The following is a 13605-nucleotide window of genomic DNA, read 5'->3' as shown; positions in this document are numbered from 1 at the left end:
CAGCCCTCATCTACAATTTGAAATAAACTTTCTGTATGAAAAATAACATAGAGTTGAATTATTCTAATGCTATCAAATGATGCTAAACACAAATAATACCAAACAAAAGGACAGTTCTGAATATATATTCTCCATTTGCTGTATTCAAAGAGCAAATAAACACAAATGGAAAAGCAGCAGCAAATTATTGTGCTTGCAAAAACAATATTAAAATGTAAGTGAATACAGAAAAAATATTTTAATTAACAAAACAAATCAAATGGAAAAGATTCCTCAAATAAAGCTTTAAAAGTGAATCTGTGTGTTTGACTGCCATGACTAATTATGTATCCATGTAATGTGTGTTCAATTTGGGCTTATTTAAATAGCAGAAATGCTCATTAGCTGCAGTATATCTGTGAAGCTTCAATAAACAGTTTAATGGTTTTTATGTTTAACCAATTTCATAAGTTCCTGTAATTTTAGCTTTAGTAGCTCATTAATGTTATTTTTGATATCCATCTTGCAGACTTCCTTTACAGTGAGTAGAAGCACTACTTCAGAAAAATACAAACACACTGTATCTTTCTTAATCTGAAATGTAAAACTGTAACTATCACACACACCAACAGTCTCATTAGCTGCCGACGCTGCCCAGTCTGGAGGCCCAGAAGACAAAGGAAGGCACAGTCATGCTTCCCAGCATCTCTGCCCCACTAATGTACTGCAACAGGAATAAAAGCACTTTAACTGGTTAAAGCTGGGACCAGGTAATACTTTGAGAGGCTCCTACTGAAAGACTGCTGCCAACTATTTTCTGCCTGTCACTAGCTTGCTGATCAGAATGTATGTTGCCAGCCTCTACACAGTATACTTGTCTTGCACTCTGTTTGGGAGCACGTTCTGACCAGGTGTACTATTTTCCACAATTTTTGTCATGGTTCTCTACATAAGGTCCAGGTTCTTCACATGAATATACAAGAATATAATGAGAACAAAGACATTTCTTCCAGAGTAAAATTTTGCAGTCCCGAAATGTTGTTCCCTTTTATTTATCAGAAAAAAAAAAAAAAAAAACCCAAAAAAACAAGCACTCAAAGTTTAGACTTTAGAACCAACTAGACCTGTTTTGAATAGGATGTTGAGGCTGCATGCAGTACTAGGGACGTAATTAGCATTACATGTGTATATGTTGATCAGCTGCAATTTAGAATGGTGCCAGAGATATTTCAGTAATACATTGCAGGCCTCCAAAATAATAAAGCAGGCAAAAAAGCCGGAGCATCAGAAAGGGTACAAAATTTTCTTTCATCTTTTGATTTATGTTAATCAGTTATGATGGTTGAAGAGTTTGGTAATCTATGCAATAATTAAAAAATATAAATAAAAAAAAAAGAAAAAGGCAGCTTGTGCTTGCAAAATCTTTTTATAACAACAAAGAAAAACCTTGTTTTTACTCTATCCATAGTAGATCGATCTTTTTCTTTTTTTTAAACTGGTTTCAGTAAAGTGCCAATGATATTATAACAGCCTAGAGGGCAACACTTCTGCTTTGTCTATTAGCAACTTCATGAGCATAAAATGGATTTACAACTGATTTCTTTCTAATGAATGATGCATTTATGTGATTTCCAATGGGAGGATGAATATTTACTGAACTGTTGTTTAAAAACACAATTAGCATATTATTTAAGAAAAAAGGAAAAGACTAAACATCTACTGCGAGTGCATGGAGTTTTTGGTGGAAATGTAATAGTTACTACCCTAGAGAATATGAAACAGCTTGATGAGGATAATAGACTAGAAAAAGCTTTCTAGCGTATAGACTACTTCTGGTCAGTCCAGCAGCACACAAGTCTTTGTGTTGCGTTAAGCAAAACAGGTATATCAAAGAATATCCTACACTTCACTGAACAGGGACTAAGTCTCATTTCATTCCCTTTGGTTCTCACAGCATTTTCTTTATTCTTACATCAGTAACAGCAGTATTAAACATTACTAATAAGAAATAGACAAATCCTGCTAGTTTAACCCATACCAGTGGTATACCACCTATACCAGCATCCATTATTGCCAGAGATGCCTTATAAATTAGATCATTGACAGAACTCTGCATGTGCAACAAATAACATGCTTATTGAACATGCATGTGAGTCATCTAGAAATGGAAAAATTCAGACTGTAAAGGCCCTCTGGAGATCGCCTAGTCCAAAGTTTTCTTCAAAGTTAGATCAAGTTCAAAGCCAGACTGAGTTGCTCAGGGCCTTGTCCAGTTTCAAGTATTTCTGGTGCTCTCTTCTCAAACTCTTATTGGAGAAATCTGAATATTTCCATCTCTTGAATACAAAAATACGGTGCCTTTTAGAAAGACATTAAGAATATAAGATATCGGGAGGTATTTATGTGTCTTGCAGTCGCTCCTTTTTGTTCTATATGTCTGAAGATTTGGTTATAATTCAGCTCGATGGTGAAAAGTAAATCGAACTTTTGTTAGGCCAGCTTGGGCAAAAAAATAAAGGTTTAAAAGCAACTGAAATGGTGTGCTCAGAATAAGTACTTTACTCCCTCCAGTCTTAGTCTTTTCACTTTCAGAATGTACAAAACAAATGCTGATATTTCCTGCCTCTTTCTTTATAATTTGATTTCCATCTTAATAGCAGTTTCACCAAAAATACATTCTGAAATTGAAGAGTGTTGCTCAAACCCAAGGGCAATGATTCTTTTCTTTCATGATCAGATTGCTACGTGATTTTTTTTCCCCTCAAATTTTGTGTTCATATTTAAAAACCTCACAACATGTCATTTAGAGGGTGAATGCATAGCAGAAAATACAAGGCTGGCACATTATCATGGCTAAGCAACATAACAAAGTTCGCCCTTTTAGATGAAGCAGTTTGCAGTGTAGGAAAAAACAGAATCACTCCTTTATCACAAGTTCTATGAATCACAACGAAACAAACTGATTGCACAGACTAATATTTGATTTATCACATGAGGTTATGGAAACCCCTCCAAAAGACTTAAACCAGGGGATTTTTAAAAATTATCAACAACAAAACATTCTAGAATTGTTCCTAAGTTTTTACTTTCAAGTCACCTTTGTTACATACATCTGAACTCTTTAACCTGTGTCAGAGAGCACAGTCTGAGCTTTGCTCAGTTCTTGTGTTCTTAGTTGAAATCATTTTCTTCTGCTCTCTTTTGCATCTGAGTAAAACGTTGAGACACTGAAATGCCAACTACATACCAATTTCTTTATACTTATTACTGAACTAAATACTTGCTTTCCCTTTTTTTTTATTTATTTATTTATTTTTAAGACCAAAGATTGTAATGTACAAGTAAACAATGAGACATGCTGAGAAAAGCACAGAAGAATTTAACAAATTCTGCATGTATGGGAGAAGCCACAGTCCTCTTGGGTACGTATAAGAAGTGAGTGATACCTAGGAGTGGCTAAACCAGAAAAATCTGTCTTAATTCTTAATTAATTCTTAATTCAACAGGTAAAAATGGTTTCAGAGATCAGATCAGTTCAGTCTGAAGTTGTAGTATAATGAGTTTCTATAAGGTTAATTAGTGAGTCCAGAAGAACTCCCCAGGAGTATCCTTTGTTATCCCTTCTGCATTGAGAGGAAAGCAAGATATATACTGAGCAATTGTACCTCTAATTTGGGTTCCTGCTCTAGACGGTAACTTACAGAACACTGATGGTAATCATACTCTTAGTTTTGTCCTAAGAAACATAATTAAAGGGCAAACAAAATTCTGTTGAAAGGACTGAGTCACAAGCTTTATAATCTCCTGAAGACTCATTTCGCAAAACCGCCAAAGGACACAAAATGGCTGCAGCTGAAACAACAATTGATATCTATGAAATGCATTACTCAGGATTACCTTCAGCATCACGCAAAACTGAACCAAAGGCACTGATCACCACGTCAGCTTTCAGACGAACAACCTGATCCTCATCTTCTTTCCAGTTTCCATCACTGTCCTGTTCAGTTCGAACAAACTCCATTGCAACAATACGTCCACTTCTAAGTACAACTTTCCGAGGGGAGAGGAAAGGCAGAAATTCACACCTCTCTTCTTTTGCAAGTTCCATCTGTAGAGTAGAAGTAATAAAATAAATAAGCAAACATGATAAGCTTTATGAAAAGTTCACTCAAGATGTTACCACACGTTCTTCTTAAGCAGAAGGCACTGAGTATGTTATACTGATAGGCATCTTAATACTGATTTCTGTGCTACTCGATCAATCAGTTTCTAGACAGTGGCGCTTGTTAGATTTGCAATGCAAATGGTTTTCTGACACATTTACGTCCTTTTTAGGAAAGACAGGCTGGTGAGGTGAGGTGGTGGAGTTGCTCTTCATGCAACAGAGGAACTAGAATCTATCAAGCTCCACCTGGGGGTAAAAGTGGAGAGGTTGTGGGTGAGAGCAGGCTAATGCCAGTGACATTGCTGTGGGTGTGTACTAAAGGCCACCTGATCAAAAGGAGGAAATTGATGCGGGCTTCTACAAACAGCTGGAAGGTGCCTTGTGATCCAGGGCACTGGTACTTATGGGGGATTTCAATCATCCTGATATTTGTTGCATAAAAAACAATCCAGGCATGCACGCTCCAGGAGATTCCTGCAATATATTGAAGATAACTTTCTAACACAGTTGGTGGAGAAGCCAATGAAGAGAGGTGTGCTGCTTGACCTCGTTCAGACTAACAAAGGAGGGCTCATTGAGGGTGTAAAAGCTGGAGGCAGCTCAGGATGCAGCAATCATGAGATGATGGAATTCAGGATCTTACGTTGAAGAAGTAAAGCAACAGGAAGGATTGCTGTACTTCAGAAGAGCCAACTTTAACCTCTTCAGGGACCTTCTTAGAAGTATCCCATGGGCTAGAGCATTGGAAGGAGAGAGAGCCCATGAGAGTTGTTTGACACTCAAACACTGCTTCTTCTAAACTTAAGATCAGTACATCCATAACAGTAAGACATTAGGAAAAGGTGATAGGAGACCTGCATGGATGGGCAAGGAGTTCATTGATAAACTCAAAGGGAAGAAAGAAGGTCCAAGAACAATGGGAAAAGAGCCTGTCCATTTGGGAAGAATACAGAAATATAGCCAGAGCCTGCACGGATGCAATGAGGGAGGTTAGGGCCCACTTGGTATTTAATCCGGCAAAGGAGGTAAAGGATAATAAAAAAAGGAGGAATAACCACATGCATCAGTACAGGTTAGGGGCTGACCTGCCGGAGATGAGCTCTGCAGAGAAGGACCTAGGGGTCCTGGTGGATAACAGATTGGCCATAAGCCAGCAACATGCCCATGTGGCCAAGAAGGCTAATGGTATCCTGGAGTGTATGAAAACGAGCATGGCCAGTAGGTTGAAGAAGTTGATGATCTCCCTCTACCCTGCCCTGGTGAGGCTATAATTAGAGTACTGCATCCTGCTCTTTTGAACTGGGGAGCTAAAGACAGGGATCTCCTAGAAAGAGTCCAGCGGAAGGTGACAAAGATGGTAAAGGGCCTGCAGCATCTCCCACATGAGGAAAGGCTGAGAAACCTGGATCTGTTCAGCCTGGAGAAGAGAAGGCTGAGGGGATCTTATCAATGTTTATAAATATCTAAAGCGTGGGAAGCAATTTGATGAGGCCAAACCCTTTTCAGTGGTGTGTAGTGATAGAACAAGCAGCAACAGCCAAAAACTGGAACATAGAAAATTGCACACTAAAATCCACAGCACTGGAACAGGATGCCCAGAAAGGTTGTGAAGTCTCCATCTTTAGAGATATTTAAGATCTGTCTGGATGCCTAGCTGTATGCTGTACTGCAGAGTAACTGCTTTAGCATGGTTGGACTTGATGATCTCTAGAAGTCCCTTCCAACCCCTGCAATCCTGTGAATTCCTAATTATCTTATTCTTCCTTGTCATTTTGAATAACTTCTTTGAGGGCAGAAGACCTACCTTTTGCAACTGTCTGTGCTTTAAGAGGCATAGCATTAACTAAGTACACGATCCAATTTATGTTTTCAAGATTGTGTTTATTATCAAATGCCGAATACCATGTGCAAATAATAGCATGACTGCCAATACTTAATATTCTCTGATGTGGTAAGTCTAAAGTTAGTCTAGAAAACTAAAAAAAAAAGTCTAACAGCATGCCTTAGTAGAGATTTCAGTATTTGATTGTCTTTACTTGACAAATAACATAAAGCTAGTATATTTTACATTACATAATATCTTATAAAGTGTTCAACCTGACATCATTCTAGCATGGCCATTACTAGCTAAAGCTATTTTTAATATATTTTTTTTCAAAACTGCTGCATGATGTGATAACATGAACATTGATAGCTTTTAGGAATTGGCCTAGGCTGCTAACAAAGATTTGGGTTCAGAGTGACAGCTGATTCTTAATGAGGAAGAATCTGAATAGCATGAATCTTTGCCACAATGACTTCAGTAATTTCACGGTGTTTGGATGTCTTATTTTAAGTGCAACAGAAACATAATTATGCTTCCATACATCTGTTCTTTCTTTTTCCACTTCCATCCACTTTGTATAAGATCTCTAAGACGTCGACCTTCTTGAAAAGAGATTATCAAATTCCCATAAATCCTTTTTTAAAGATGCAATTGAGGTACTACTAGCTAAAATCTTTCAAAAGTATGGAGGATGTACCAAAAAAAATTACAATGGAAGAAGCACCAAAATAAGAAAATCTAACCAGAAAATAAAAATTCTTGCTTTACAGATAATTGAGGAGGAGTAGCCAGTTTCAGAATTTGCAGAAATCCTGATAAATGCCAAGGTGCAAAGTCAAACTAAAAATCAGTTTGAACACTGAAATATGTGATTAATGTCATCTCTCTATTGCCACTGGCAGTGATTCAAGCAAAAATCATCATAAATAATTTCCTTACAAGAATTTAGAGACACATAAAGCTGTGTCAAGATCACTGAGATTCACTAGGCATAAGCCATAAAGTCCATTCCTTGGACCTGAAGAGCTACCTATAATACTCCAATGCCTCATGGATCCCTGGGGTGCCTCCAAGATTTTCAGACCTTTACAGATTTCTACTTTACAGGAAATTTTACCCTTTTTAGGCATCTCTCTGACTTTACAGGGTACAACAGAGAAGTGACTTCTCCAAAGACTACATAAACTGAGCTTTAGAGCTTAAATAAACTTTCAGATACATTTTAAGAGCATTTTTAAAAACAAATATTTTAGTAGATGTCTTTTAAGTACCAACACTGCACTTTCAGGCTCTACAGAAATAACAACCATTATTCCTTCTTATAAATAGTGTTTTTCACTTTTACCTCTTCTGGGACAGCCCTGATATTAGTGAAGCCCTTTCTGAAGACCACAAATACACGACGAGCTCCACAGCGTAAAGCAGATGTTGCACAGTCAAAAGCAGTGTCTCCTGCCCCAAGTACAATCACAGTTCCATGTATTGATGGCAATGGAGAGTGACAGGCACACATCGCTGAAAGATGAAAGGAAAAACCCCATTTTCAAGTATGAGAAACCATTTCTGCTTGACAGCTCAAAAGGTACTTGTACTCAAAGCAGTGTAAAATTGCATCTTACAGTTTCTAAGCATGGAGTGTCACTATCAAATTATTCTGCTTCACTGAAAGACAGTTTTATTCCCATTTTTAAGATACGCTCATATACATAATTTTATAGTCAGAACTCTAAGGAGCAGCACCATTCTATCTGGAAAGGACACAAATGATGCAGTTCTAGTTTTGTGAGTCCTTTTGGGTAGAAATTAGCATTGTAATATGTTTTTATTCAAAAATTAAGCTTCTCGTATATCAGACTCAGTACCACGATGGCTTAAAAAAAAAACACAACTCATTAAAGATCATAATGAATATCACTTGCTTTTTTTTTTTTTTTTTTTTAAGAAAACTTTTCAGTGGTTGATAGATTCGGATGATAGCTTCTCAAAGTTAGTCCCTTTGACACAGTTTTCTGTGAGGCATTTATGCTGACGTGGTTCTCAGAAACTATTCCCTATGACAGCTGAACATCAACAGAAAGATTATTATTATACTAATTCCTAAATGTTGCACTGGGAAAAATAGTTGATCTACAGTGGTTTTCACAAAGTGTTTGCAGAAGGTTACATGCAGAGAATGTTGACATTGTGTGTTTGTTATCCATAGCTTGTATTTTCGGATTCACTCTGTGTAGTGCATTAAATTCCACTTTGCTATCAGTTTAAGTAGAACTATTTATTAGGGAAACTACTGCAATTTAAAGACAATGCCATAAACAATATAATGTTACATTCTCAACCAGCCTGTGATAATTTCAGTCAGGAGAAACTAACCGTATAATCATTGCACTGTGACTTGAATATCCTGCTATAGCACTAGCAGATCTTCAACATTCTCAGTTGTACAGAAACACAAATTATTCAATAAAACAGTAGTTGTAATTTAAACACAGAAATGGATTAGAAATATATATCCTCTCTCCGCTTGTAAAATGCTTGATATATGGCAAATGCTATCATTTTCCCCCACGTATATGGAATTGCATTTGCCATTTACTTAATAAGACTCCTATTCTCTCTAAACTTTTTTATTTTATTTTTAAAGAATTTAATTCTCCACAAAAAATGCACATTGAACAACAGAAAAAGAGCAAGCGCAAGAGTGGAATGGCATCTCAAAATGCCATGCAAACCTAGCCTAGAGTGGACCAGTTGTGCTTGCCCACTTTGTTCCTTATATCTCCAATAGCCCATATCTGTTTTCTGAGTATTTTCAGAAGGCTGGAAGGGTGCAGTGAAACAAGAATTTGAAATATAAGCCAATGGTAGCAAAGCCACTCACAAGTTAAATGACTGTATTTACCAAGGGAATCCCTTTGGAGGAAAGTATAACAAGCATGCAGAGTACTGTCTGTTTTAAAGTAGGTAAGTCTATCATTCAGAGAAATGTCATAGTAAATCTGAGGACAGAGCAGAATATACAACACATGTATTATATTTTAAAATTTTGTTCTTTAGAGATCAAGAGGTGACTACAGCAGCAGAAAGACTAAAATTAAGACAGAAAGATCACATCGATTAGTAAACAACCACTAAATAGCAATCTATTACTGCCAGTCAGAAAAAAAACGTTTATTCTTGTTTTTATATTTATTTTAGACTTAATATGAAAAATATCATTACATATTCTGATAAATTGTGAATGTTACATCGCAGCATTTAAAAAGATGCAGATCACAGTTTTATAGACCCTCGTTCAGGAAGATGCCTTCGAGTACCCTATTTGTGTGCACGTATATAGAATTCTACAAAGCATCTGTAGTCACATTATTATGAGGGGGAATTGCTTTTAAAGATTTTCTTTGCTTTTGTTAATCAAAAAATGTTTTGAAGTGTATATTCTCAACCTGTTTCATTTTTAAACACTTTCCAAAAAAAAAAAAAAAAAAAAAAAAAAATGAAGGGTAAAGAAAAAAAGCAACTTTTTCTCCCAACTCATTTGAGCTCACTGAGCTTAAGAACATATCTAGAAAAAAGCATTTGATCAAAACAGCAGAGTGATAGGATAGATGGGGATAGACGCATAGGGAATATTTCCCTTCCTAAATATTTTGTATAAAATGGAGTAAAAAACTTTACTTCTACATGCAGAATACTTTGCCACAGGAGGTATATTCTTTAACACGCTAATAAAGTCTTCTAAATAAGCAAGCAACTCTATCTGATGCTAAAAGAAATTTCAGAATGGTTCAAATAAAAACGTTTTGCAGATGAAAGTGGCATATGTGTATTTATATTAAATATGTGGTCACCTGCGTAAAAACATATACTACACTAAGAACAGACATAGATATATATCCAGAAAATTATATGTGAAATTTCTTTTATTTTTATCAGCACACTGGAGAATCTAGACTGAGGGAACGTGGCATAAAAATCACAAGTCCCACGTCATCCATCCTTCCAGGGCTTATGACATCACTTTCAAAGCCACCGAAAGTATCTATACTCCCTGGGGAGAAAAATCAGGCATTTCTGCACTCGAAACAAATCTGTAAAAGCACAAAAGGCTGCATTTGTCTAACTACGATCATATTAATGTTGTCCTGAGGTTTTTTGGGTAGGGAACTACTGACCCTTTAAATTTGCTTGTGAACATTCAGCACATGACTGACCTGGGATAATGGTGCTACAAGTAAAACAAATTATCAACAACATACAAAGTAGCTGTTTATGTGGGTCAGCAACGATTTAATATCAGATTTCAAGACCATCCTATATTTACCATGTGTAATTTCTATCAATATATACAAATGAGAAGCTTTTTATATCTATAGAATACAATTCAATTAACAAATGTAATTTATTGTGGGTAATAGATTGCCAGGTTCATAGATTTTTATATATGACTATTTGCTTTACAGTCTCTGGAACTGATGTTAGTTACCACACTCTCCTGAGGTTGCAGCTGCCCAGGAGAAAGCCTTGGCTCAGAACTTTTCACAGGGAGGTGCTGTGTAGGTGGATGCGATGCTTTAATCACCTGTGCATTTTTGTACCTCAGGAGCAGCTACTGACTTACTGAATATGTTTACAACAGAAGCAAAGTATCGCACACCTGGCTTACTTGCCACAGCTACCAAAGGTAGGAAGTCTTTTGATGTGTAAAACCCTTGATCCATCTTCAGCCCTTGGAATATACTGTCTCTGTTTGGTTCTGGTAAACCTGAAACAGATATGTTAAGGTAGATCAGAACCATCAGGGAAATCTCAATAATAAAAAATATTTCACATTACATGAACACTCTCAAAAGTAAACACAATACAGGTAGTCCTACAAAACCTCAGATGTTCAAAAAAAAGCACACAAACAAAAAACATCACAAATGACTGCAGCATCATGTTTGTTGTCAGCAGCATACAGAATGGTTGATCTGTTAATAGAATCAGCACTAGAAAACAGGGTTGTTGAATAACCTTTGCACTCAGATTAACTTATACCAAAATAAATGCAAAGAATAGGGTTAAAGAAAACAAAACATACTGGATGCAGAAGTAGAGAAGCTACTGGGAAAAGTATGACTGTAATAAACTTTTCCTACATAGCTTTACTTGCATGCACAACTCAAACTGCTGGGAATCAGTTTCATTCCCTTTGTTTTGAGGTATTATTCAATACAGTTAGATTCCAGGTAACACAAGTGAGGCAATAGGGAATGGCCTAATTTATTAGTAATGGGCATGAGTGGTGATGCTGTTTAAATTTCTTATCTCTGACTACTTGTATATCATCTTTTTTTTTTTTTTTTGTCGTGGTTGACCATTTTCTCAACACCCTGAAGTCCTTGTTTGCCGACATCTATTTGTCATTAATTAACAGCACAAACTTATCCAAAAGCAGTAGGACACAGTGATACTCTTCACAACCAATGAAAGAAACAAACATCTTTTGATTAAAACAAAATAGCAAAAAGTATCTTCCAATTGTCAAAGACAGGCTTTATGCTGCTGTTAATACATTTGTTTATACATTATACAGCACAGAAAACCATCCACCCAGCACAGAAGTTAAAACTTTTTTTTCTTGCAAATGGAATAAATTAGGGTATTTTCAACATGGCTTTGACTTTCACATTTGAATCTTAAAAAAATAAATAAATAAATCATATTCCCATGAAAATATACCAATCAATAATTACCTATTGAAGTGAAGTAAATGTCAATATTTCTTTCTTGGAAAGCACAGAGCAACCAAGCAGCCCTTAGAACCAGTAGGCAGAAATGGAGTAAACAAAGTAACACACTTCGCTCCATCCCCAGACATGGATGGCAGCACTGATCTTTCACCTCTTTGAGATACATTGGCTGCTGGTAGAAAACCTCAATAACACTGCTTTAGCACCAACAGCAAAGCAGGATTGTACTTTGAGGAATGCTATTTCGAGTAGGAAAGGATTAGGACCTTTTTCTATTACTGAAGCACCAAAAAGCTGCCTCATTACTGAAGGATATCAGGACTCAGCTGTAAGAACCCCAGGATTTTCTCAGGAGTCACCTCACATGGGGTAAATTTTTCGACCTCCCACATCTCTGAATGAAGTTAGTATAAGTCAAGGGGGAAAAAAGTATATATTTAGCTTCAGCAGTTTCTGTGAAAAAAAATGAAATTTGACCTCACTGAATTTAGAAGGCAGGCTTACAAACCAAAAAGCAAATGAAAATCAGCTTCTATTTTTTTTTTTTTTTCATTTCAGATATCTCATGGTTTTGAGTACTTTCTTGATCTCTGATGATAAACAAAACTACGAATCAATTGCTTTCTAAACAGTGCTGCTCTATAGCTGGATACTGAGAAAAATAAGGTTAAAAAATACAAGCTTCTACTGAACTTCAAGAACTTTGAATGCTGTACTTGCTATGTAGACTAGAATATCAGTTAATTAAGAATGAATAATGGATATTTTAAGAGGCTGACAGAAATACTTTATGCTACTGAAACTATAATATGTAAGAGCCATTAAAGAAATTATCTTTAAAAAATGCATAAAACCTGTATATATTGCTAAAGTACCTATGACAAGTGCACCTTGGCAGGAGTTTTCTGTGCCTACTACAGGCAAAGGACAGAGCAGTGTATCTACTGCAATTGATATAAACGTAGACCACCACAGTAGTCTCACTTTGATTTCAGGAGAAACATTTTTGTCACTATTGGGAGGTGCAGAGTGAATTAAAGACATTTTCCATTCTATCTTTTGTCTACCCTCTGTTGAACACATGGCGAAAATCTCATAAATATTTTCCCACTTTTGACATTTACATAATCCCCCTAATAAAAATGACTCCATCTCTAACAACATCAGTAGTTCAGCTCCCACCGGTTGAAGAAAAAAACAGAATTAAGAGAAAGTTAAAAAGTCCAGGGTTCAGGTTTATCGTAAGTGCAACGCTGCTGAAATCAAAGGATTTATATTATGAGTGTTCTCAATCAAACAACATTTAGTGTGGCTAATATAACCAACCAACAAAACAAAGCTCAGACAGTATCCATGGCATTTTCTGCTATTTATTTTACTATTTTCATTTTGATTATAATAACATGAAAACCCATTCTAAATTTTCAATATCTATATTTGAAGGAAATGCTGGAAATTTTTCTCTTCTTCCTACAAACACCTGGCACAGTTTCACTGCAAGTTATACTGGATTCTGATGTATCTTATACAACTGCTTTGTATTTGGCTTTAAAGTGATAGCATTTAGTTCTGTTAAAATAGAGATTATGTACTTTCTAAAGCTAAAAGCTAAAAAACTAAAAAGCTAAAAGTCAGGCAGACAGAAAGAGAACAGAAACTGATAAGATTCACTTTTGAGGGATGTCATCTCACAATAAACAGCCACCTTACAGAAGCGTGCTTTACAGAAGGATCAAATATTGATAAACAGCCAACAGCCTACCAGGAGAAAGAGGGTTTGATGAAGACAAAAAAGCTACAGAGGAGAAATACAGTTTTGTGCAAATAATTTTAGAGAAGAAATAAAATTTAAGAACAAAACAAAACAACAGTCATCTATGAAAGACACAATTTAGGTCAAAATA

At 36.1% G+C, this 13605-nt stretch overlaps 1 protein-coding gene across 2 annotated transcripts in view; it reads right to left on the bottom strand.

Moving 5' to 3' along the window:
• DPYD (dihydropyrimidine dehydrogenase) overlaps window positions 1-13605 on the bottom strand; it is a 317433-nt gene that overhangs the window by 166303 nt on the left and 137525 nt on the right. For both annotated transcript variants that reach the window (XM_042818948.1, XM_042818949.1), the window contains 3 exons: window positions 10624-10731; window positions 7315-7484; window positions 3877-4087 (listed from right to left, as the gene is read on the bottom strand). In XM_042818948.1, coding sequence (XP_042674882.1) covers window positions 3877-4087; window positions 7315-7484; window positions 10624-10731 — 489 coding nt within the window. The remainder of the gene's footprint in view (window positions 1-3876; window positions 4088-7314; window positions 7485-10623; window positions 10732-13605) is intronic.

The sequence above is a fragment of the Centrocercus urophasianus genome, unplaced genomic scaffold, assembly GCF_019232065.1.
Source record: "Centrocercus urophasianus isolate 14NV4802_14NV808 unplaced genomic scaffold, USGS_Curo_1.0 seq_18, whole genome shotgun sequence".
In the NCBI taxonomy this organism is placed as follows: Eukaryota; Metazoa; Chordata; class Aves; order Galliformes; family Phasianidae; genus Centrocercus; species Centrocercus urophasianus.
This window is presented reverse-complemented; position numbering and strand designations above follow the sequence as displayed.